The following is a 27,468-nucleotide window of genomic DNA, read 5'->3' on the forward strand; positions in this document are numbered from 1 at the left end:
ATCCTGAGTGGTGTTAGGATCATTGGGGCATTTCAGTCTCTCCTTGGGGAGGGTTGAAGGCTGCCCCGGATGTTCTGAAGCCCCAAAAAGGTCCAGGTGTGGTCTTCCCACCAGGGCAAGGGTTCTGGGTGGCTAGCTGCAAGAGTTGCTTTATCCAGAGGCGCCAGGGCAGATGTTATTGCTTTTTGGAATGAGGCCGCTACTGCCTCTGCAATGCACTTATCGCACGAGATAACCTCTACCTCCTCCTCCTCATGCAGGTAGTTTGGTACAGCTTCAGCCTTGGTAGGGCCTTTGAGGAGCACCAAATAGGCGTGATTAGTATGTGGTGTAAGCCCAGAGGGTCCCCAAGGGAAATTGTTTTTATATTTAAGTGGACCTGTGGTTCAATTAGGGGCAACACCCTGGATATGTATACCCCTGAGCCAGGACAGCTCTTGATGAGTTTCTGTATTCAATACCGACCACTCCATTCAGGGGCGTCAAGCTCCAGGCTTGCAGGGATAAGTCCTGCCAGGAAATCACCTACATTTGTAAAATAGTTTGTGAAACAAACGTCAGATCACCATGCAGGAGCGACCAATGCACTAAACTAGCTGCAAGGGTCGAGTAGCTGTGGGGAACCCACTTGGGGAATGCAAGCCATGATGCCCAGCAAGTAAGCAGGCAGGACTCGATATGGTATGATGTGCATGCTGTTTAGCAGTCCGAGGACCATGTAGCGTTAGCTCCCCACATATTTTCTCTCTAAGAGTTGTAGAATTGATCGCTCGACCCACATCTGAGGGTAAAAACAGTGTGGGCAGGATATGAGGGCTCTACAGTAATCAATAAACAGCCAGTGAAAGGAAAAGTTGATGCAAGATTTTGTAAATAAAGAATAAAGTTCATGCATAATTCTCGCCTCCGGTCCTGACATAGAATCCCAATGATTATGCAGAGACCGCATAACAAGTCTTCAACATTGATGTTGAGGGTATCTTGAGCGAAAATCCAGTTCCAGGATCTTGAAGTGACTGGTAAAGTTCATAGAGCGAGAAGTGGTCCAGCTATCGTAGGCTGGATACAGCAGAATTACTTACAAATCATAATAAATCCCACTGCGACTAACCGAGTGATGGTGATAGAAGATGTCAGTGGCGGATGGTGCCATTTGAAAGTGGGGGGGCGTAAAACAATTGTCGTACTGCATTGCGTGAGCATAGTGAGCGTGCCTGAACCACCTACGGGGGGTTTCTCCCCTCAAGAAATTTTTTAAAAACGAGTGGGCAAATTGTGGATTTTCAAGCAAATTTGAGAAAGCAGAAAGGTGTCAACCACTCTGAGGTCTGATGACCCTGTCCAGTCGTCGGCCCGGCCTCTCCACATCCCTCACCCTGTGGGTTCTACTAAGGTCACCCCTGTGATCTCTATTGCATTACACAAATAAAACGTGGGGACATTAAAACCATCATCCCATACCAAGTGGAAAGCCTGTGTTAAATCTGAATCGGTGTTTAGTGCAGCCTACATCCCATTGTTGTTTTGAGCCATGTGCTAGCCCTGCCCATGCGTTACTAGCCAGCGAGACAGTAGCCTCTAATAATGCACTGCACGAGGGAACATCAAAAGGACACCCAAGCTCTCCAAAACAGAGAACATAGAATGTACAGCACTACCAGAACCTTTCAAGCATTGCACCAATATAATATGTAATAATGCCTGAGGAGATAGTGCTTAGAATGACTGCACAAACAGAAGACTGAATACACCACTTTGAAAGAACATTTAGTTGCACTGAATCAAAGCACATACCAAGCACAGCACCAACAGGACTGTTCAGCACTTTACCAACAGAACCTACAGCACAAACAAAACACTGAACACACTGCACCAATGAAACATACAATCACAGCTCCAGTATATTATCCAAGCATTAGTAGACTGAACTACACCATCAGGACTTTACTACAACAATAAAACACAGCACAGTGGAGCATACCACACAAAGCGCCAACAGAACATCCAATCCATGCGCCCAGCCAGTCATATAACGTGTCACACCAAGAGAACATTAAAGCTACACATTCAGTGCACTAAACCTATAGAGCATCTGATGTCAAGTGCCAGCCTAGTGCTGACAGGAGGGGAGGATGAGAACACCTCACGCACTGCACTTTTTTAACATCTTAAAACAATATCACAACAGCCATTTGAATGCAGGGAACATAAAACCACTGCACTGTGAAGAATCCAAAGCACTACCCCAAGACTTCTGAAGCAATGTGCCCAGTCGCGGCTAAAAAAATAAAATGAAAACTTACCTGACCAGGCCAGCGCCCCCTCTGCCTCCGAGATCCTACACCTCACCCCCACCAGAATGGATGGCGCTTAGGACAGCCCCAGAGCATGTGCAGCAGTGTGCCCTTCTGTCCACAACCCTGTGAGCATTAGTTGGAATTACTCCTATATAAACAAGGAGCTCTAGGGGGGAAAATGTCAACGGCGCTCCCCACTCAAACCATTCATTCATAACAAAAGCTCTTGATATGTCTCACACATTTGATTCTCAATACATGGGGTCCCTCTATTTCACTTTTGGGATGGAAAAGCTTCTTATCTATCTAGACGGGTCCTACCCGTAGGGAAAAACCATATATGAAAAAATGAAAATAAAGATATATAAAAATATGAAGTGCCTCACGTAAATAACCACCAGGGAGCCAATAGGCAGTTTTTCAGCAATATGCTCACTTTTACATCATCGAAAGCTTTCTTATACATACGGAGGAACCAACAACTGAACAAGATCAGAATAATTTTTTATATGTGCATGTTTTCTATATAATCCTATTGTGTGTAGCACACATCTCAATAAAACCTTCCTCGGCCCCCATATAAGGAGGAGAAAATTCTTTCGCACAAGAAAAATACATTAAAATGAGTTGCGTGCAGCACATAGCAACTGTCATTAATTTTTATGCCCACACTCGTGATGAAAAAGAGCATACCACGTTTAGACCATTTTAAGAAGAACAGAAGACATGTTTCATTGCTCCCTCTGTACTAACTGGCAATGTAATCAGGGCATGAGGACTAGATTTCACCCTTGTGTGCACCGGGCTTGTCTGTTAAAAGAACAAACAGCATGGCAGACATATGTAATACAGATACCATACAAAGCTGCCCACACTCCAGGTGGGAGATGGGGATAGTTACTATCTGGCCACCAGGTGAGTTCCTGCTAGTAGGCCACCGGGAAGGAGATAGCTTTTGAGAATGCTCAGTCACCTGAGAGAGACATGGTATACATCCATTCATACTCTTTTTAGGGTTCTGCCTTTTCAGAAACCACAGCCAAAGTGTTTATTACTAGGCTTTGGATGAAGACAAATTATCTCAACGGCTCCACACACATATACAAATCCTTGCAAACATGCCCATCCGGACCCGAGGCCTCTCCAGGAATAACCACTTCCCCGAGCTGCCTGGAGGCCCCACAGATGGGCATTCAGAACCAGAATCTCTTGATAGAGGGGTGCCCGAGCACAGATGCCATCACAGACACGGGGATTTTCCAAACCTATCTAGTGTGAAGAAAAGTCTCACCTTTGGCCATTACGCAGCTCACTACTGCTATGACTTAGCTCTGCCACCAGCTTGGCGAGGACAGGGCTGAGAATCTGTTCTTTGGCGTAATTCCAAAACACGTCACTAGCCAAAGAGGGCCTTCTAGTCATGCTGAGGGTCCAAGCCCTTGCCTCACTGGAGGCAGAGGAGGGGCTGCTAGAAGGCAGCAGCAGCCTCAGGGATAGGCTCTGTTGAAAGGGCAGGAGCTGGTGGCCAATGAGCGTAGATAACACGCCTGACCAGAAGGAGTCTTCGTCCCAAGGTCAAGTGAAGGGGTGACCTGGGACAGGAACATTTTGAGGTGCATACTGCACGCTCCTAAAATACCAAACACGCACCAGAGGGATACACCTCAGACCCTGGGCTCCAATCACACCCCAGATGTTTCAAAGACTCCAAACAAAGCTCCAAATATTAAGAACTTGAAAGCGCTATCACACTCCACCAGCTTCCAAGCACTTCCATAAGCCTCCAAGACCTCCAACAAACCCCAGCTCCAGAGTGCCTGGAAACAACTGTTAAGAGTCCAAGTAGCGCTACTCAAATATACAATAAACAGATTTAGAGCCCCTTTGGCAAAGAGCTTAATACACCCAGTTGCACCTGAGCATTAAATGAAACATAGAGATGTATTTTGGGAACCAGGCTGCCGTTTGCCTCGGAGGCATTACCTGGAATCGTGACAGGACTGCTTATTGTATAACGGGATTATCTTTCTGGTTTTGTAATAATTCCTGTTTATCCAGCGCCTCCTCTCTGTTTTCGTTGTGGCGCTTTTGAGCACCACAAACCCATTTACATTTCTACTTCTGGTGCTCATGAAGTTTCGGACATTCCTTTTTAGCTGTAGTTTGTTTTTTTTTTATTCCAGGAAGTGGTAGTGGTGTGTTAAATTTCAGCAATATTGCATCAACTGAAAATCCATAATTTACCACTGTCATTTAGCACTAAATGCGTCCTCTCGTCAACGTTTGAATGCAAAGCCACATTCTGCATTGAAAAATAGAGTGAAAAACACAGTTACCACTCGCATTGTACAGACAACACTCAAAGAAATGTATTCAATTTCACACACGCATACACATCCATTCACAACAACACTCTCCACCAAACATTCATGCATACACGCACGCTCGCACAAAACACTTTCAAATAAAAGAAAAACACACACACGCTCTTACCTTACATTGCTGCCGGTTCCGGTCTGCGCCACCTCCGGGCTCTGCTCTGCTCCCCTCACGGCACGTCACAGGCTCACAGCACCTCTCGGCCAATCCTGGCGCCAGGGGGGGCACAGGCCTTCTCGCCCGCAGCACGCCCATTAGGAGGCCGAAGGGCTCCTAATGTGGGCATGCTGCAACCAAACAAAAACACGAGTGCGCATGCGTGGGCACGGTGCAAAAATTCGCCCTCCGTCCCCACTCTTGCGCACTTGTGGTGCTGCATGCCCCTGGGCCTGGCCTGGTGACGTGACGTGCTATGACAAATCTGACGGCAGACCGCCCACCCCCTTCAGGGCGGTCTGGCTGGTGTCATGCAGACAGTTGAGTTCTTCTCCGAGCCCTCGGCGTCTTTGAACAGATTCACTTCACTTCAAAGACGGGCTGAGTTGGGGGAGGGGGGGCAACGCCCCAACGCCCATAATGGACGGACCGCCACTGGAAGATGTGTGTCTCAAGGAAGTCTTGTATAGGTTTGAGAGGGTATTTGGAAGACAGATTGGGTCAAACAAATGGATGTGTTCATAAAATTGTATTGAGGAATTATGTTTTCAGTTAGAAGAATCCCATTAGTTATCAGAAGCAAAATGAAGGCTTTGTTGGGTCAAATAGTAACTGAAGGGGTATATAACCGGTATAGGCCCCAAATGGCTTTCTCCTGTTATCACTAAAAAGTCTGGTGGCAGCGAGAGGTTCTGTGTAGACTTTTGCTGCCTCAATGAGAATGGTATTACAGATTCTTTTGCTTCTCCAAACATAAGTGAGGTGATTTTGATGTTATCTGATTTCAGTACTTCTCAAATTTGGATTTGAGTAGTGCTTACCACAAAAATAAGTGCATTCAGAATTGAAGGATTTTAAAGCAATCATTACTACTGAAGACATTTATCGATTTGCATGACAGCATTTGAGTTGTCCTCTGAAGCCAGTGTTTTTCAAAGACCAATGTCCAACATTCTTGGTGGTCTAAAAAATGTTGTATTATTCCAGGAGGAAATTTTTGTTTTGGGAAAAATTTTAGAACAACGCAGTGAAGTGCTCCAGCAAGTATTAAGTAGTTTATTGACTTCAGGTCTAATGCTAAAAAAAGCTTTATTGAATGGGAGATAGAATATTTGGCCTACTCAATTTCAAGAGAGGGAGTCAGGCCAGAGTATGGCTTGGCAAGTGCCATATTCAACGAAGAGGTCACGGTTCCTGATGACAGAGACAAACTTAGGCCATTTATGGATCTTGTAGAATATTATGCAAAACATGTGTTGGATTTTGCATATGACTGAGTCTCTTAAGGGGTGTTTTAAGGAAAGGTACATTTTTGAATGGGGTGAAGTACAACAAAAACCCTTTGAATAGGGCAAAATGGCTATTGCTGGTGCAAGTGTCTCCATTCCAAATTGGTTTGGAAACCACTGGGGCAGTAGAGGCCTGTCCTGTGGGAATTGGGGTGGTGCTCTCTGAGGTACCTGGCAAATCAGAGAAAACAGAAGCTTTTGTTTTTTGCTATTTGTCGCACAATAAGAGGACTTTATTTGATGATAGAATGAGAGGCATTAGCTACTGCATGGGCTACTGATCCGATTTTTTCAGGGCTTACATTGGTGACTCAAAATAGTTTTAAACCACTGCTTAAAGTGTTTGAGGCCTGGAGGAGCGAACAGCTACTCAGCTAGGCTCACTAGGCTACCAGCAAAATTGCAGTCCTACTGTTTTAATGTAGAGTATGCTCCTAGTTGGAAGAGCAAGGTTGCTGATTGCTTATCTCTATTGGCGTATGTGTCAGAGGTGATTGTGAGTGGGACACAGAAGAAATAGTAGCTAATGCTGCAGATACCCAGTCAGGTTCTGGGGATACCATCTCCAAGAATATCGAATGGTAGCTATGGGCAATGATAAGACGTAACAAGAATTCATTGGGCTCAAATAGAAGGGGTCTCGAAGGGAGCGTACCATTCCAGAATGTGTTCAGCCATTTTCTGAAATATTAAATGAATTATCGATAGGTTATGAGATTTGTGCCCCCCTTGATGTCTGGTCTAAGTTGTTGGCCTTGGCCCATGAGGGACATCTGGGGCAGCCTATGACTAATAATAAATTCAAAGTAAGGTTTTGGTCGCTGGGTCTGAATGATCAGGCAAAGAAATAGGTTTCTTATTGTGAAATGTCTAGAGTTGTGGAGAAGCAGTTGAAGGTTGGTTAGGCGATTGTGAGTACATACGTGGCACTGGGGTAGTCTGGAACAAGATTTGCCTTTTACTGGGCCTTTTTAGGTTTTGCCTGGCGAAAGCTGCGCTCTGCGCAGCTTTTTCGCGCAGGCGAAAACCTAATGAGTATAGTAGGGGAGACAGGAACGGCCCCCGTCTTTCATTGGCTAGCTCCATAAATGGAGGCTAGCCATTGGAAGACGGGCCTGTCCGTCAATGCCGGACCAGATTCGGGGGCGTTCCCGAGAATTTTTGGCTTTTGGCTACGTCACGCTACGTCAGCCAAAAGCCGGGAACGCCCCCGAATCTGGTCCGGCATTGCCGGCACCTGCCTTCCTGCTCTTGTCTCACGCGGCGCCTGCCGCGTTGATTTCTCTTTTGCGGACCCAGGGGGTCTGGCCGCTCTGGGACCCCGGTTTCACATTTAGGAAAAATCCCGGAGCCTGGTGGTCTCATTGGCGGCAGCAATAACGGCCTGAGGGAGACTTGGGGAGGGTTCAAGAATACGCTGCCTGACCCCAACATGGCGGCATGAGGAGCTCGGCGAGCCGGACCGATCTGCGGGAAAGGGCATGAAGGTCAAACCAAGCTGCAGGGCTGCTGCCATTGGAATTTCGTGTCTTTAAGGGATGCCTTCGTGGTGTTGTGCTTTTTTGCTTCCGAGGCGAGCACTGTTGGATGTAACTGAAATCGTTACATTACTTTCTATTCTTTCCGTTCGCTGGAGGATTTTAACTCCCTTTAGCTGACAAGCATGCCTTTCATTGAATAGCAGAGGCATTCAAGTTTGTTACGCAGCGAGCCCCGGGGGAAGCAGGGCAGATGCAGGGGAGAGGGAAATGGAAGGCAGCCTCTGCTTGCACGAAATGTGGTTTTCAGCGCAGAGCGTTAGGTTCCCGCCCACCCTCCCGCTGTCTGTTGCCCCCCCTCCCGCTGTCTGTTGCCCCCCTCCCGCTGTCTGTTGCCCCCCCTCCCGCTGTCTGTTGCCCCCCTCCAGCTGTCTGTTGCCCCCCTCCAGCTGTCTGTTGCCCCCCTCCAGCTGTCTGTTGCCCCCCTCCAGCTGTCCGTTGCCCCGCCTCCAGCTGTCCGTTGCCCCGCTGTCCGTTGCCCCGCTGTCCGTTGCCCCCCCTCCGCTGTCCGTTGCCCCCCCTCCGCTGTCCGTTCCCGCCCCTCCCGCTGTCCGTTCCCGCCTCCCCCTCCCGCTGTCCGTGTCCAAATATAATTTTAGGCAAAGTTCTGAAGTTAGGCCGGTTCAGTCGCCAACAGCTAATCCAGCCCTGTCCTCGATTTATTTTTTTCTCCACCTTCACGTCATTGGTCTACTTTTGTCATACTAAACTACAAGTCCCAGCGTGCTAAGCGGTTTGGTGAGCAACGCATTCTTCTCGAGTTACAAATCACGCTCTCTAAATGTTCTGATGCTTATACTAGTATCAAAGATGTTTTTTCAGGCAGTACCTTGACCCGGTGTTGCACTTTCTGTTTTTAGATCGGTGGCCGCGGGGCGGGTCACAGACAAAGCACACGGTAGCACATCTGCACTCATCCTGAAAGCCAGAATTATCACCAATATCGGGAACAAAACTGGAGAAGATGAGGCATTACGATAGAGCTATTGAGAACTGTGGAGCCAGCCAGGCTTGAGTCTCGGCGCCGGCTCTACAGCCCGTGATTCTGGGCACATCATTTAATTTCCCCGTTACCTTTAAAACAAACACTGGCCTTGTGTAGGCACATGCACAGAGCGCTCTAATACCGCGGAGTTTGCGCTATATAAAACTGAAAAAATACAAATAAATGGAGAACTGAGAGGAGGGTTTTCTGGCTCCCGTGAGTGTGTACAAGTAGCACCTCAGGGGCGGGAAGGGGTCGAGAGCCAGCTGAGAGGGCCTGGGGCGGGGGTGCAGGAGGGAGGGGGAGTGAAGTTTGACAAGCTGCGGCTCCAGCTGAGATGCATACACTTCAGGGAGGGGGGGCAGCAGGCGGGGAGGGGCCCCACAGACGCCCACCCCCAGCGCCACTGCAATCCGCGATCCCTCACACTGGGGAGCAGCCCTGCTCTGGGTAATGTGAGCCACAGGGAAACCAATCATGAGGCGAGGGACCGCGTGTGATCTTCGGCAGCCCGTCACTCACTCTTCCCTTTCACCACACTCTCCTTCTCTCACTGACTCTCTCTCTTCTGCTCATACTCTCATCCCGTCACTCACTCTTCCCTTTCACCACACTCTCCTTCTCTCACTGCCTCTCTCTCTTCTGCTCATACTCTCATCCCGTCACTCACTCTTCCCTTTCACCACACTCTCCTTCTCTCACTGACTCTCTCTTCTGCTCATACTCTCATCCCGTCACTCACTCTTCCCTTTCACCACACTCTCCTTCTCTCACTGACTCTCTCTCTTCTGCTCATACTCTCATCCCGTCACTCACTCTTCCCTTTCACCACACTCTCACCTTGTTTTACATGACAAGTTTAAACAGTATGCAGCATTCGGCAAAAAGGTCTGTTTTATTAAACCTGCCAATGCTCTGTTGACCTCACTGTCTATGCTACTTCCCTTGATAACTCATCCGGGCGTCCGAGCAGTGTCCCAGTAATCATTTAATAATACATAATAGACTAACTATGGGGTACACTTGTGAGGCATGGCAACCATGAAGCACGCAGATGAACAAGATCGAGTGAGAAAGAGATTGTGAAAATGTTGGCATTACTATAGTAAAACATATATAAAAAGGCAGTTTAAGCAGATAAATGTATCTATCGATCTCTCTCCCTCCCTGCATATCCCCCCCCCCCCCCAGCACGTCAGGCAGGGGGTTCGGCGCCCAGCAGCACACAGCTTAAGCCCCGCAACCAACCCCCTCCTTTTTTTTCTCTCTTCAGCCTTGTGGCTCTAACTAACGCAATTCTGCAAGGGGCCACACTTCGGGTGGATCTGCAGGTCACCGAAGTGGCAGAAAATCAATATAAGCAGCCTGTCCCCTCCCTGCCCTTTCCCAGCCTGTCCTCTCCCAGCCTGTCCACTTCCAGCCTGCTCTTTCCCAGCCTGTCCTCTCCCAGCCTTTCCACTTCCAGCCTGTCCACTTCCAGCCTGTCCACTTCCAGCCTGCCCTCTCCCAACCTGCCCTCTCCCAACCTGCCCTCTCCCAACCTGCCGTCTCCCAACCTGCCCTCTCCCAGACTGTCCCCTCCCTGCCCTCTCCCAGCCTGCCCTCTCCCAGCCTGTCCCCTCCCTGCCCTCTCCCAGCCTGCCCTCTCCCAGCCTGTCCCCTCCCTGCCCTCTCCTAGCCTGTCCTCTCCCTGCCTGTTGTTGTGTCCCAGCGGCAGCAGGCAGCAGCGTGCACTGCGTCCCCGAAGTAACAGCCCTAAAGCAAGCAAGCAAGAAGTACGCCCCCCTCCCACCAATCCCTGTTAGGTAGTGGAAACTGTCCAAACTGGGGTGCAGACAGCCCCTCTCACCTTTCGGCCTGCTACCACTGCACCAGCCGCACTACTTCCCTACTGACCGTTCTCCACTTCAGCCCCGTCTAAATTACAATTCATGCTTGTGACCCTTTTGCCTGCTTGTGCTTGTTTTCATGACCATGTTGCCTGCTTGTGCCTCCGTGTGCCCCTGTTGCCTGCTTGTGCCTCCATGTGCCCCTGTTGCCTGCTTGTTCCTCCGTGTGCCCCTGTTGCCTGCTTGTGCCTCCGTGTGCCCCTGTTGCCTGCTTGTGCCTCCGTGTGCCCCTGTCGCCTGCTTGTGCCTCAGTTTTCGTGCCCCTGTTGCCTGCTTGTGCCTCAGTTTTTGTGCCCCTGTTGCCTGCTTGTGCCTCTGTGTGCCCCTGTTGCCTGCTTGTGCCTCCGTGTGCCCCTGTTGCCTGCGTGTGCCTCCGTGTGCCCCTGTTGCCTGCTTGTGCCTCCGTGTGCCCCTGTTGCCTGCTTGTGCCTCCGTGTGCCCCTGTTGCCTGCTTGTGCCTCCGTGTGCCCCTGTTGCCTGCTTGTGCCTCCGTGTGCCCCTGTTGCCTGCTTGTGCTGTGTGGGTGTGTGTGGAAGGCTCTGTGTGGGTGTGTGGAGGGCTCTGTGTGGCTGTGTGTGTGGGGAGCTTTGTGTGGCTGTGTGTGTGGGGGGCTTTGTGTGGCTGTGTGTGTGGGTGGCTCTGTGTGGCTGTGTGTGTGGGGGGCTCTGTGTGGCTGTGTGTGTGTGGGGGGGTTCTGTGTGTGTCATTTGCGAGAGATAAAGCTAGTGGCATTGTAAATGACAATGCCATTTATTTATGTTAAAAAAAACATAAATAAATATAATGTCAAGAGCAATGCCAATAGCTCTAACTTTAACAAAGGCAAAACCATTGCATTGTAAATGCTTGTTTATTTCTGCCAGAGCACGATATACAGTGGTAGTTGTGGTTGTGTGGTTTAAATGAATAGAGTTGATGTTTATGATGAGTGTTCTCACCCAATCTATGATTGGGTCATTGAGAGAGATTTTTCGAAGAGAAAGTATTCCAGCTTGTTTAGTTACTAAATTTAGTTACTCACTTTACATCTTTAGAAATCAAATTTTGGGGGAAAAGTTGTGGAATAAAACATATTCACTCTTCTTTGCACCGTGCCCAATGTAATAGTTGTTTCCCAAGTAAGCAGGTGTCTATTATTTTACTTGCTTTATCTGTGCAGGAAAAAGAACTGTAACTTAAAATGCAGCAGCATGTTATTACGTCAGAAAGTTGATTTGTGCTTACCATGGCACGCTGCTGTGTCATTTGAGGATTAGTCATTGGTCTAGATGGGCATCACAGAGATTTTTCCTAATTAAACCTTGTACTTCAATCCAGACAGACTACAGAGGCATCTTCATCCACAACGGAGGACTTCCTTCTTTTTGTTGTTTTAATATTCCACTTTGAGTAGGTTTTTTCCCGCGATGAAGACAGGATGTTGATGTTCTAATGTATGGCCAGATCCAAGAAGGGATCATCAGCTAGAAGCGAGGCAGGAGCTTCGGATACGTGTCCATAACAGAGCTGGTGGTTTTGAGGCCCAAATCCTTGTAATTAGATAGCAACAGTGTATGTGTATATTTACCTTATATCTCGGGGGCTACTAATGTCCAGTATAGATATTGTAAACTTAATCATGCCCACATGAATTAAAACATTGTTTGAACCGTGCTCCTTATTTAATATACTTAATGTGAACATTTGACTTATTGAGCACTCAGTGCAAATCTCATTCTCCACTGGGATTACTATATCACTGGTCAACTATTACACTTGAGCCTATATATGTTATTTCGAAGCCTCTTTGGGGTTTAGTCATTTGTTAGAAGAGCTGTTTCTTTCTTCTATTCAGGTAGCAAACAGAAAAGTTAATATTAACTCTCTCTCTCTGGAAGAAGGAGTTTACTTGGTTGCCCAAAACTGCGCTGGAGGAGGTCTGTCAGTGTATGTCTGATAAGTCTGATCAGAGGCAGACACTTCTGCTGGGAAATTTGCAAAGTCACTATTAGTGAAAAGTCACTGCTTCTGAAGGATGAGTGGGCTTGAGCAAAGTCCCTCACATGTCAAGCTTCTTGGCTTGTGTGGGAATCTGGTCCTTCTGATCCAGCTTTTAGATACAGCACCATTTTGTAAACATTCAGGTTTCTCTAAAGCTTGGTCGCCTTCTGGATCCCTTTAAAAAATGTTTGACTACGTCTATTAGCAAAATGGTTTGGCTGAGGCCTTTTAACTTCTGTTTCACTCTCTGTTCCTCTCTACAGGTGCTCGCACCCGTGCGTCAGTGGCAGTTTCTTCGTTTGACCACAGCGGACCATGCAGACAGACCTCCTGCCCTTCAGGCTCCTCCGCATCCACTTCAAAAGTCCTAGGGCCACTAAACCTCCAGTTCCCCTTCAGACACAGCTCAGCTGGACCCAGCTCCCCAGGAGCCTGCTCTCTCCCAGGAAGCATTGCAGAGGAAAGCTGGGAGTACAACGCCTGCAAGATTGCCCCTGGTAAGAAGAACATAAACATTGACCACTCTCACTTGCAATGTTTCTCGTATGCCCTTTTAGGGGACAAAGGTCATCAAAAGCAAATGTATATTTAAAATTAGAGCTGGGAAGTAACATATTTCCATTAGTTACAGTATAATACAAATATCACTTCCTGATATGGAGTCTCATTCTATTCATAAACCTTCTGATGTTCATTTTTTCCTTTAAATGCCTCAAGTCCCCCTTCGTATACAAGTCACAATCTGGGCTCTGGTTGGGACTCTTCAAAATTATATTGTCTGCTCTGCCTTTAGATTGGAGACTTGAAAAGTGATAGCCTGAAGCAATAGTCCACCTGGAACCTCCCTAGCTGTAGACTTCTGCTTTCTCATTTACTCCCAAAACATCAAGCGAGGGAGTAATGGATGTTTCTGATAGATACATCTGCCGTGTGGATTCCTCACCTTGTGAATATCCCCCTTGCGCCAGCAACGTTCGGAAATTTTCTTCGTAGTACGCCGACGTGGGCGACGTCACAGGAGCACGGCATCGCGCGCGACTCCGTCTGACGTCACCGACCCCATATCAGGCCCACGCCGGCGTGATGATGTCAGTTCCCTTTTTTCCGCGTCTTCGACGCTAACGGTTTTCGGGATCTTACTGCGATACTTAGTATCTTTCTGTTAATTAATAGACACTGTTTCTCTCTTACGACTTGATTCTTTTCCGAAGATGTCGTCGAGGAAAACAGGCTTTAAGCCGTGTAGGTCTTGTGCCCGCACGATGTCCATCACTGACCCACATAAGGACTGTTTGTGGTGTCTTGGTTCGAGTCACGACGTCAAGAACTGCAATTCCTGTTTTAAGATGAATCCGAAGGCACTTCGAGAACGTGAAGCTAAATTACTTTTAGCTAAGGTAAAACAGGATTCTGGACGTTATTCAAGATCGACGTCACGGAGGTCGAAGTCGAAGCAAAGGTCTCGATCGAAGTCGGTATCGGCGTCGAGATCCAGAGCGGGTTCGAGATCTGGTGAGGATACGAGATCTAAAGAGAAATCGAAATCCAGGGAAAGATCGAGGTCTAGATCTAAATCGGCTTCCGGTCACGCTTCGAGCTCCTCGAGGAGAAAGCATAAGAGGAGGAAGCACAGTTCGAAACATCATTCAGAGAAGGAATCCTCTGACTCGAAGAGAAGGTCTCATAAACATCGTAAGGACTTTGTCTCTCCTTCTCCTGCTTTATCGAAAGAAGGTTCTCCGGCCCCGGAGCCGGAACCGGAGCCGGATCCGGATCCGATGTCCTCGGAACATGAAGAGGAAGAAGAAGTGATTCCTCAAGAACCGACTCCAGCGGAGACTCCTGCGGATCCGGAAGGTCAGAGTGAGGGTGTGTCGGGGCGACCTCCATTGGATCCGGTAGGTCTGTACCCTCCCTTTCCTGGTCCTGGACAGGATCCCTCGCATTTTTTAAATGCAATGTTCGGAGTATATTCCAGGGCAATGTACCCCACTGGAGCACCGGTTGGTCCCATGGGTCCATTATCATACAATCTGGGTATTCCTCAGTCGTATGCCCCAGCTCCGTTTATGCCATTCATGCCGGCGCCTCTTCCACCATGGCTCGGTACGGCTCCACCAAGGTCTTCGACTCCGCATGCGGCTTCGCCGACTCCGGATCGACCTCGCAGTCGAGATCGAGGTACCACACCTGTTCATGACTCTCGTCCTGCTCCGGCTCCTCGATCGACGTCGGAACCGGCTCCGTCGGAGTCGTTACCGGATCCGTCGACGTCGATTCGATTGGAGTGGTCGAGGCGAAGAGCTCAGCGCCTTCTAGAACAAAAAGATGATGAGAGTTCTGATGTGGAAGAAGGCGAGCTTCCTGATCATGACGATGATTTCGATGAACTTCGGGATGCTAGTGGTCTAGAACTCTCTCCTGAGTGGGTTCTGCCTTCAGCTTCTGATGCTCCATCTAGAGACGTGGCACCCTATCACGTGGTCATTAGGAAGGCTGCTGACCTTCTTAATTTAAAGCTGCCCACAGTGGAGTACAAACCCAACATCCTCACTGAAGTCTTACATTCTCCTTCTTCAATTGTGGAACCTACACTGCCATTTACTGATGCCTTGACGGATCCAATAAAGGAGATTTGGAAGAAGCCCTTATCTGCTCCTGCAGTTTCAAGAGTTATTGCAAGACGCTATAGGGTGGCTCCTGATGACCCTGCATTTCTTTCTACGCATCCATCTCCGGAAAGTCTTGTGGTTCAGGCGGCTTGCTCTAATAGGGCTGCTGGCTCCTTCCCTCAAGTGCCAGCTGACAAAGAGTCTAAAAAATTAGATCTGTCTGCGAAGAAGACTTTCTCTTCTGGGAGCATGGCTCTTAAATCATCAAATGCTACTTGCCTTTTAGGTAGATACGTGCATGCGCTAATGGACTCAGTGAAGCAATTATCATCAAAACTTCCTGAGGATGATAAGAAGAACTTTAATGAGGTTGTCTCTGACACTCAGGCTGCTGCCCGCATGGTCATTCAAAGCGGTATGGACACTGTGGATTCTGTTGCTAGAATTATGGGTTCATCCATTGCGACCAGGAGAGCCGCATGGCTAAAGTCTTCAGATTTCTCTGCGGATGTGCAATCTACATTGCTGGACTTACCCTTTGATGGAACTGGCCTTTTCGGTAAGAAGGCTGATGTAGCCTTGGAAAGGTTTAAGGACAGCCGTGCCACCGCTAGATCTTTGGGTCTGCAGATGAGAGGATCGACGACTAAAAAGTTCAAAGGATTTGGCAGATCTTCTTTTCGTCCCTTCAAGCAGGGCCAACAACAACAACAGCAACAGCAGCAAAACCCTCTATATAGATCCTATAGAGGTAAACAGAGGGGTCGTGGACGTGGACGTCAAGTCTCCTCTTCCTCCACTTCCTCCAATAATGCCCAACCCCCACCCGCATCAGCAAAGCAGCCCTAGATCCACCATTCTGGATCATGTAGGGCCAGTAGGGGGTCGGCTTACTCATTTTCTACGAGATTGGGAATCGGTTACATCAGATCTTTGGGTTCTCAATCTCGTAGAGAATGGGTATGCACTTCCTTTTCAGGAATTCCCTCCCAATTACCCTCCTTGCCAAGGTTATTGTTCGGAGGACCACCTGCTTCTCCTGCAGGAGGAAGTCCTGGCACTGTTTCGAAAGGGTGCGATAGAGGTGGTTCCAGAGCAGGAGAGGGGTCAAGGGTGCTACTCCCGGTATTTCTTGATTCCCAAGAAGGATGGCAGGCTTCGGCCTATCCTGGATCTCAGGATTTTGAACCTCTATCTCAAACAGGAGAAGTTCAAAATGCTCACCCTTGCTCAGGTTCTTCTAGCGTTGATGGAAGAAGACTGGATGGTGTCGATCGACTTGCAGGATGCGTACTTTCACATCCCAATCCTGAAGTCGCACAGGAGGTATCTCCGTTTTACGGTGGGATCGCAACACTACCAGTTTGCGGTCCTTCCCTTTGGACTTACTACTGCGCCTCGAGTCTTCACCAAGGTGATGGCAGTGGTGGCTGCGCATCTCAGAAGGTCGGGGATTCCTGTATTCCCTTATCTAGACGACTGGCTGATCAAAGCAGAGTCGCCGGAGATGGTGCTCCATCATCTGCAGGAGACAACTCAGTTGTTACACAGGTTGGGTTTTTCGATAAATGTACCCAAGTCTCACCTGGTGCCCTCCCAGCGCAACCTGTTCATAGGTGCGGTACTGGACACTTCTGTATGTCGTGCATTCCCTCCACCTCAAAGAATTCACGACATTCAGGAGATGATTCCTTTATTCTACAATGGAGCGGTTGTTCCGGTCCTGAAGGTCCTTCGTCTGCTCGGTCTGATGGCTTCTTGCGTTCTGTTGGTCAGTCATGCACGCTGGCACATGAGGGCACTCCAGTGGTGCCTCCGCAGGCAGTGGTATCAGCACAACGGAGATCTCAGGGAGTCAGTGAAGATCTCCGGGGAAGCTGCAGCGGATCTGTCTTGGTGGAGCGTGGAAGGCAATCTGTCACAAGGAAAGCCTTTTCAGCTACCTCCATCAGTGGCCACAGTGATTTCGGATGCGTCCACTCTCGGGTGGGGTGCTCATCTGGGAGATCTGGAGGTCAAAGGTTTTTGGTCTCCGGAAGAAAGGTTGTTTCACATCAACCTTCTGGAATTGAGGGCGATACGTTTGGCACTCAAGGCCTTCCTCCCTTCCCTTCGCGGTCGTTCGGTTCAAGTCCTGACGGACAACACGACTGCGATGTGGTACATCAACAAGCAGGGAGGAGTAGGGTCGCAGTGTCTCTGCAGAGAGGCTCTGCGTCTCTGGTCCTGGGTTCAGGACCATCAGATTTGTCTGGTGGCAAATCACCTGGCCGGAGTTCTGAACGTTCGTGCAGACAGTCTCAGTCGGCAGTTCTCTGCCGACCACGAGTGGAGGCTTCACCCAGAGGTTGTTCACGACATCTTTCGGATGTGGGGGACTCCTCGGGTGGATCTATTCGCCACTCGCGAGAATGCTCACTGCCTTTCGTTCTGCAGTCTCCAGTATCCGATGCAAGGAGCATTGGGGGACGCGTTTCAGCTGAGTTGGGGAGATCAACTCCTTTACGCGTTTCCTCCCATACCTTTGATTCCTCGGGTTCTGAGGAAGATTCGTCAAGACCGGGCCCAAGTCATATTGGTCGCCCCGGATTGGCCAAGAAGGGTGTGGTACTCAGACCTTCTCCGCCTCTCCTCTCACCCGCCGCTCCGTCTCCCTCACAGGGCAGACCTCCTCTCTCAGATGGAGGGGCAGGTTTTACACCCCCACCTCCAGACATTACACCTTCATGCCTGGAGATTGAACGGGGCAACTTGAGTTCTTTTTCTCTCCCTCACGAGGTAGTGGATGTCATTCTTTCTGCCAGGCGTGACACCACTAAGTCCATTTACTCCTATAGGTGGTCTAAATTTGTTTCTTGGTGCAGGGAGAGAGATGTTGACCCTTTGAAGGCTCATTTGTCTAATATTTTACAATTTGCCCTTTATCTGGCGCAGCAAGGTTTGGCTGTGGCCACGGTCAAGGGGTATCTTTCTGCCTTATCGGCATTTCTATGTTTGCCGGATCAGCCATCTCTCTTTAAATCTCCGGTGGTTTTGAGATTCTTGAAGGGTCTCATAAATATGTTCCCTCCTACTCCTTTTGTTGTTCCTCATTGGGATTTGAATCTTGTGCTGACCTTCTTAATGGGTTCTCCCTTCGAGCCCTTGCACAAGTGTCCATTGAGGCTTCTATCTTTTAAAACGATCTTCCTCGTTGCAATCACCTCGGCAAGGAGGGTAAGTGAGCTTCAAGCTCTAAGTTCCAAACCCCCATTCCTGACCATTCATGCTGAAAGGATGGTTCTCAGGACCAGGGCTGCTTTTCTGCCTAAGGTGGTGACTCCTTTCCATCTTGGGCAGTCCATTACCCTTCCTACCTTCTATCCTCCCCCTCACCCGTCTAAGGAGGAAGAGAGACTGCACCGTCTGGACCCTAAGAGGGCGGTGTCGTTCTATCTGGACAGGACTAAAGACTTCCGGATGGATGACCAGCTGTTTGTTGGTTTTGCTGGCTGCAAGAAGGGTAGAGCGGTGCACAAGCGCACACTTTCCAGGTGGATAATCCTGTGCATCAAGATCTGCTACTCTCTTGCTGGTAAGGACCCTCCTGAGGGTATTAGAGCACATTCTACTAGAGCAAAGTCTGCAACATCTGCTTTGTCTAGGGGTGTACCTGTTGAGGATATTTGCAAGGCCGCGACTTGGGCCTCCCTCCACACTTTCGCGAAGCATTACTGCTTGGATACCGAGGTGAGGAGGGATGGCCACTTCGCGCGCTCTGTCCTCCAAGACTTCCTGGTGTAGCAGAGTGGGCACCCTCCTCCGGGAGTGGGGACTGCTGTGGGAATCTATTCACAAGGTGAGGAATCCACACGGCAGATGTATCTATCAGAAGAACAAGTTACTTACCTTCGGTAACGCTTTTTCTGGTAGATACTATATCTGCCTGTGGATTCCTCACTGACCCACCCGCCTCCCCGTTGTCCACTCTGCTATACCTGGTCTTTCTGTATATATGTTTATACTATTGATTTAGTTCTATTTGTACTGTGTACATTGTATATTTGCATATTTGCTGTCGTTGGTCCGTCCGTGTGCCTCGAAGGCACGGAAAAAAGGGCGGAACTGACGTCATCACGCCGGCGTGGGCCTGATATGGGGTCGGTGACGTCAGACGGAGTCGCGCGCGATGCCGTGCTCCTGTGACGTCGCCCACGTCGGCGTACTACGAAGAAAATTTCCGAACGTTGCTGGCGCAAGGGGGATATTCACAAGGTGAGGAATCCACAGGCAGATATAGTATCTACCAGAAAAAGCGCTACCGAAGGTAAGTAACTTGTTCTTCACGGTCCTGCCTGTGCGCACAATGCAGATCACAAATGATATCTCATGTCCATTTCTCTACCACAAAGACTTTGAGGTGCTCTGCTTACCCATTCAGGCTTATGCCATACACATCCTACAATCCTATTTATGTGATCACCATTAAGGTTATTTCACGTCGGCACGGCAGAATTCCAAAGTCTTTGAAAAAATATGCTGAAATACATGTTTTAAAATAAAAAAAGAAAGAAAGACTTAACTGTTCTTCTTGATGCTGCACATGTAGTTAGGTGTTGTCTCTTTAAAATCTCCGGTCCTGAATGCCAAGCATGAGTCACCATCTCTACATTTTATTTTCCCTTAGCCAGAGAGAAATCCTACACAATGAGGCTCTAGCGTTCCCAATTTTTGATTGTTTTCTGCTGTTTACTGCTGCCACGCTATAATTAGAGTATTTGTGCCAGGGAACAAAGTCTCCACTGTTCAGAAATGACTCCAAGTGCAGGGAGAGCAAGATGGGCAAAGGGACTGGGTACCGTTCGTTCTGTCTTTTATGTAAAGCACGTTGTTAACATTTGTGAGGGTTGTAAAGGCCGGCAGTTTAAGACTTTGAAAGAAAGCAGTGGAAGCCATTAATGCAGGTTTGGCCTATTACTTCCTCAAACACCATGTTCAGCCAGGTTTAGCCATGCTACTGATTTATATGAAAAAAAGTGCACCTACAATTGTTCAGTCTCCATCTAAGGGACCCCATCCCTCTAACTCCTCAATGCCTTTAGTCTCCAAGGAAATCTCCCTCAGAGTGAAGGACCTCAGTGTCTGAGGCACACTGAGGCGGGGCATTCTTTGACCGCATTTGTGGTGTGCATGAAGAAGATGCCCGACACTGATGTCCCCACATTCACTGCCATCAATCACTCCACCTAGATGCACTATCTACTAACAATATCATTGACACGCCTGTCATATGCAGGACTCATCATTGTCGCTCCATGATTCCTAGCAAACGTCCTGCTCCTTTTATTAAAACATCAGGAAAGGTCTACCCGCAGACACACTTATTCCTCTTATTCAAAGTGCAGGAAAGATCTGCCCAGCTGATACTCGGTTCCTCTTACTCAAAGTGCAGGAAAGATCTGCCCAGCTGATACTCGGTTCCTCTTACTCAAAGTGCAGGAAAGATCTGCCCTGCAGATACTCTGTTCCACCCCACAGGCACGCTGTTCATCTTATTCAAAACACAGGAAAGATCCATGCGACAGGCAGGCTATTCCTCTTATTCAAAGCACAAGAAAGATCTACACAACACTGTCTTTCAGGACTCATCTTCATCAGAATTCTGTCTTCAAAGGGAGTGGAGCCCTATCTGCTCCTCCCAACAGAGACCCACACAGGGTAACACATGTACCTCATCCCACTATCTGCATCCATTCAACATATACAGGTATCAGTCTGTTCTATTTGTGGAGGAGATTTTGTCTATGTCTCCTTCTGATATATGAGGATATACAATTAAACTATCTCCTGTGTGGGATGGGCCTTTGCAGAAATCTACTGGAAAATTGCTGTTTTCTTCTTCTTTTTTAAATGTTTACTATTCTTGAAGTATATAAAATAATACAGTATACAATAACACATACTGCATATCGTCCATTCCTGAAAAAAAGAACCAGAGCAATACCACATCTAAAAATGAACAACAACAAACTTGACAACAATATATGTGAACAAGTACACCACCAAACCTTATACTGTCAAAGCAGTTGTAAACATAAAATGTAACCTTTGTTAATAGACTACGTTATTTGCATCACTGGAATATGCAGACGTCCAGGAATGACTGTCAGAGCTCCTCAAACGTATTGATCTGAGTTTCACTTCACTGAGAAAATAAATTGGCTCAAGAGAAGCAGTAGCTAGCGATTTGATTTATTCTTCTAGTTCCTCAGAATGCGCGATCAATCTTCTCAGGAACCAGGTTTTTTCTCCACCTTTCTAATGTTGTTTACATGGATTTTTTTCAAAATGAAATATTCTTATCTTTTTTAAGCCGCCTGTCTAATATGATGACAGCCATTTTATATTTGAGACAAGTCTCCACAAATATCATGTGAAATGTTGGAATCCATCATGACGCCTAAACGCAGTGTTCAGGGAGAGGTTCAGTTGACTTGCCACAGTCATTGGCAGTCTTTTTTCCCATTGTCCTAATACCAAATGAGTGCATTTCGCCTCTTACACCGTGTGCCACACCGGTGAGGTGCCTAACATGCTTTTGCATGGGGGGGAGCATCTAAACCAGAGAGGTGTTACTGTTCATACTAATGGAAGGACCTCCATCTCAATAGAGGTGCAAACAAACACACCTACATAGATTACACAATGTTTGAAAAGAAGGCCTTAAAAAGAGCTCCAATTCGCCAGAAAAATGATTACACCTATGGTACTTCTTGGCGCAGGATAAACCCTGAGCTAGGGCTTGAGTCCTATTTGCTGCCTAAGATCCATCAAACAAATTTACCAAATGGAATGACCTGGGCCTAGGCCATGGGTTGAGCTTGTGAATGTAGGGGCATTGTGCTTTGCAAAAACGGGTCTGCTTTCATGCTTTACCCTGCACAGACATCAGAAAAAGACACATTAATATGCATCTGTCGCAGATCTTTTTGCCTGTGAGTCATCAGAAAAAGCTGCTCCACATCCCGATTCGTTTGGGTAGAGTGCCTTCACCCAACCGAAGGCACTCTATAGCATCTGAGGAACACACGAGTGATACCACGTGCAGAATCAGATGCCTAAGCCCTGGCACTCCTGCCACAAAGGACAGTGACAACCCATAAATGTCCTGCCCCTTCACAGGCGAAGACTTCGACTTCCCAAAGTGGTTCCTTTACTGGCTCAAATTTTACTCCCCCTTCAGCGCAGAGGTAGGATGGGCGGTGAGCTGGCCCACAGAGCTTCTTGAGGCTGGCAGTTTCTTTACTGAGAAGTAGACTCAGCCTTGGTAAACCTCCACAGCAAGCATTACATTACATAAGGTGGGGGCAAACAGAACCATAACAGAGGACCTGACCCAGATAGTCTGCGGCTCATAATTAGTGAATAATATGAGCCTGTGGTTGCAGGTGTGGCCCAGCGGCACTCATTTTGGACGACTGTCACTTATTTTTCCTCACCAGAGCAAGAGAGTGAAAACACACACACAGGAGAAAGGAAGAGGAAGAGAAAGATGGAAAAATGTGATAAAGGGATAAAGCAGAAACCTGCAAGAGAAAAGGGACAGGGAGCGCCCGTTGGTGGATTAAAGAGGTATGACATGGAATCAAGATTACATAGCTTTGGTATTCGGCACAATGACAACAGCAGTGTCAACCACTGGCTCATGAGGAAAAGATCTTTCATAAATTAAGCACTGCACTAATGAACTATATATTCGTAGCATGTGTTGGCTGCAGATACACCTGCTATGCATACTACTGCCATATAGTGTTGGATCCGGGCTCTGCAATTTGTTATTCCTCGAGGAAGTGTTATGATCAGTGTTGTGCGTCGTCTCTCCTCCCCCTCGAGATATTGCACATGTTCAACGGTTCTTTTGTTAGGACTTTTGTTAGGAAGTTTTTTCTGCCATCGAGCTTAGACTGACTGCATTGGAGCTCTTTAGCATTGAGTGCCCATGCAACCTATAGTACAGAAAACACACGACTAGAGAACCAGTGAACTACTCCAACGGATCCTAGACACCGGGGACTTGCTACACATACATGCTCGTCGAGAATGACTATCTCTGGGTGATGGAGATGAAGAAGGACCGTTTGGCTGTGCCCTCGGTGCGGCGCAAATACACACACTCTGACACACACAAAGTGTGTTATTTGTGCTTAACCCCAGAGCCCATAAAGATGAGTGCATGGCTTGCGCATTATTCAAGAACAAATAAACAACACTTCAGGCCTGTAGGGATGGATGCCTGGCGCACAAAATGGAGCTAGTGGCCGAGGCAGTATTCTCATGCGACAGCGACGCAGGGGGTGAGACAAATATTCTGGAAGGAGAGGCGGGTGGTCATCACAGCCCCCACTATGTTGCTTCCGATTCATCCTCCAGAGATATGCACGCTCCGGTGCTGGTCAAGGGGCACACATCGACTATGCTAATCCCCGTGTCTGGGCTGAGGACCATGAGGAGGCCACGTGCCGTGAGTACAGCTGAGCTGACCCATGTGCAAAAAAGATCTTGCATTCACCACCACCAACCCCGGCATGCCACAGTGCACCACAGCCTTCTGGCTCAGATCAAAACCACTGGAATGCCTTGGAGTCGAGAAGGAACGAGAAAGTTCTAGATGTCGATCAGGTGACACGGCCACAGCACAGATCCGGTTCCAGCTCTGCACCAAAACACAAGCTGGCACCAACTGACACATCGGCACCTAGGAGCAATTCGGCACCGACAGACACATCGGCACCAAGGGATGCCAAAAAGGCTGTGATCCCACGAAAGTCGTAGGATGCGAAGAAACGCTCTGCCTCCAGCATCTTGGAATCAAAACAGCCTTTGGCACTGAGGACTGAAAAACAGCATGGGCATTCTTCTGGTCAGGAGAAAATATAGACATCTGGGTTACCAAAGCCACACAACGTTTCTGAGGACATTCCACAGGCTCCAAAGAAACAAAAGACTCACATAAGCCAACTGCGAAACAAGGCATTGTCTTTGAGGGACTGTAACAATTTTTGCAGGATAAACTCAAAGAGGTTGCCAAGAGAAAGGTACAGGTGCAAAGATTGCGACTGGCTACACCAAAAAGGCTGTCACAACAGCACAGGACCAATGACTTTCAGTCTCACTTGGTCACCACAAACATGCTTGCCCTCTCTACAAGAAGGCACAGGGGAAACAGGGAACACTCCACACCCAGCAAACTCCAGACCCATGGGATGACTATTACATGGCCCTACCGGAACCAGACATGGAGCTGCCTGTACCAACAAAAGCTTCCCCACCAGATGACACATCCTCATACCACAGTGTCATACAGAGAGCAGCAGAGAACCACAAACTCCCAATGGACACCACTGAGGAGCAAACAGACTTCCTGGTAGAAACACTTGTATACAGTCTGCACTGTGCAATAGCTATCAATGATAGGGTCTTCACTCAACTTATCCAAAGAGATCTTTAAAGACCCAGACAAATCTAGGGTCATCAAGCCTCCCATAGAAAAGAAATACAGGAAATCGCCAATTGACTCAATTTACATACGCGGGCACGCCTCAGCAAACTCCCTAGTTGTCACCACTGCCAGGAAAAGAGCTGCAGCTCAGGGCACTGGAGAAGTGCCTCCTCCAGATAAAGTAAATGAAGTGATGCTGCAGGCAAACATGTGGCAGCAGGCCATGCCAACCACTGGAGGATTGCCATTTCAGTTGGACTACTCTCCAGGAATAACCGGTCTATCTGGAACGAATTGCAAGAACTCATGCATCTCCCAGATGAATACAAGAAGCAAGGGGAAGATCTGGTAAGCGTGGGCAGGCAGATATCTAATGCAACAATCAAGTGTGCACTAGATGGAGTAGACACTGCTACAAGGGGTATCAACACTCCACAGACATGGGTGGCAGTACATATCAGGGTTCAAACCTGAAGTGCAGCAGCACATTCTCAACGTCCCATTTGATGGGGAAAACCTCTTTGGGCTTAGGAATAGTGTGAATTACTATTCCAACTCCAGTCTACGTACAGTAGGGTAGGTGTTGGAATAGTAATTCACACTATTCATTAGTCTAGAGCGCCCTCCAGCGCAAGTCGAAGTAACAACTTGCGTTGTCAAAACCACGATGTAACCATACCGCGTTGTAATGGTTGCGTGGTAAAGAATGTTTCCCAAAATTGATGGGTGCCTTACAGACAACTCCACAAAAATAACAGCCCTTTCGGTGTTACCAGGTTAGAGGGGCAGCTAAAGCATATACCCCTGAAAACACCAACAGCAGCAACAGTACAATCAGCAGAGCTGCGGATACTATAGAGACAACTACTAAAATAGGAGCAGAGGCAGAGGTACCCTCAACAAGGGCAGCCCCAGTCCACCAAAACAAGTGACTAACCCACACTAGGTCCCCCCCATCCCCCCTCCCCCGACGACGGAACACATGTTGAGGAAAGGCTATAACACTTCCACCAGTTGTGGCCAGACATCACATCAAACAATGGGTATTACAAATAATCAGACGGGGATATTGGCTAGAACTGACCCAACAACCACCAAATATCCCACCAAAACGTCACATCTACATCTGCTGAAGGAAGAAGTAAAGGCATTACTGCAAAAAGGGGCCATAGAACTAGTCCCACACAAACATCACAACAAAGGCTTCTGCTCCCTTTATTTCCTCAGACCAAAGAAAGATGGCTCACTAAGGCCCATTCTGGACCTACTCCTACTCAATCATTACCTACTGCCTGATCATTTCCATATGGCGACTTTGCAAGATGTAATACCGCTACTACAAAAGGGAAATTTCATGATGTATTAGATCTGACGGACACATATTTTTCTTCATTCAAATCCACACTGCACTTTGCAAATGCATACGGTTTGTGGCAAGTGGACGTCATTACCAGTTAACCCCTTTGTTGTGGGAGGGTGGGGGGGTACGCAGCGCCGCGGTGCTCGTGACGAGCCTAGCTCGTCATGAGTCACAGTGGAGCTGGGCTCGTCACAACCCTGCCCACTGATTAATTCTCCCGCACACGCAGGGAATCAATCGCGTGTGGGCGGCGCGCAGCCGTTATGACGAGCCCAGCTCGTCATGAGCACAGCTCCACTGTGACTCATGACGAGCTAGGCACGTCATGAGCACCGAAGGAGTTAACGGTCCTCCCATTTGAAGTAACAACAGCCTAAAGGGTGTTCACTAAATGATTAGCAGTAGTAGCATCAAAATTATGATGAGAAAACATGCATGTTTTTCCTTTTCTGGACGATTGGCTGTTCAAAGATCCACCAACCAAAGCCGAATGTCTAACAGACATACAAAGTACTATTGACCTTTCACACCAATTGGGCTTCACAATAAATGTGAATCTCCAATCTCTCCAAATTCAACCATACCTGGGAGCGATACTCGATCCAGTCTCAGGAACAGCCCGAATGCATATAGGTTTTCAATCTCTCGAACCAACTGGATTTTTTTCAGCCACCTCATCAGCTACCAGTGAAAACAGTGACGCACCTTCGAGCGATGATGACATTATGCATAGCAATAGTGCCACATGCAAGACTGCGCATGAGACCTCTCCAAGAGTGCTTAGTATTGCAATGGTCACAAGTGGGGGGCAACATGGAGGATCTAATGTTGATTTCGCCCAAGGTTCATTACGCACTACAATGGTGGAACACCTTAAGAATATTGAATGTAAGAGCCTTCATGGACCCAATCCCGCAAGTAACAATCACAACTAATGAATCACGCATGGGGTGGGGTGCTCATATGTAGGATATTGTGGTTCAGGGGTACTGTACCACACAACAACACATTGCACATCAACATATTGGAACTCTTAGTCATTGATATGGCTCTCAAAGCATTCCTACCAAACATAACAGGGAAAATGTTCCTTCTATGACCAGACAATGTGACTGCAATATATTACATTCAGAAACAGGGAGGGGCCCATTCCATCCATCTGTCACGGCTGGCACAGAGCATATGGAAGTGGGCAAACAGTCACAAAATACTCCTCCTGGTACAATATATACCAGGCCAGGACAACTCCATTGCGGACCTGCTCAGCCGGACACAACAACAAGCTCACAAGTGGGAAATGCACACTCCATTAATAAAACAATACTTCCACCTTTGGGTAACTCCCACAATAGACCTGTTTGCCACCGCCGAAAACTCAAAATGCCAAAGCTCTGCAATCCAAGAAGAATGCTCTATGGATGAACTTTTCAGGGTTATTTGCTTACTCTCTCCCACTAATTCCATATGTGGTTAGGAAACTCCGACAGACTTCATTACCCTTGATA

The 27,468-nt window shown here is 48.0% G+C and overlaps 1 protein-coding gene across 2 annotated transcripts in view; it reads left to right on the top strand.

Moving 5' to 3' along the window:
• The window catches only part of ARHGEF40 (Rho guanine nucleotide exchange factor 40), a 382,900-nt gene that overhangs the window by 330,026 nt on the left and 25,406 nt on the right, over positions 1-27,468 (top strand). For both annotated transcript variants that reach the window (XM_078644086.1, XM_078644087.1), the window contains exon 21: positions 12,777-13,010. In XM_078644086.1, the coding sequence (XP_078500212.1) occupies positions 12,777-13,010 (234 nt within the window). The remainder of the gene's footprint in view (positions 1-12,776; positions 13,011-27,468) is intronic.

The sequence above is a fragment of the Lissotriton helveticus genome, chromosome 5_1, assembly GCF_964261635.1.
Source record: "Lissotriton helveticus chromosome 5_1, aLisHel1.1, whole genome shotgun sequence".
Lineage (NCBI taxonomy): Eukaryota > Metazoa > Chordata > Amphibia > Caudata > Salamandridae > Lissotriton > Lissotriton helveticus.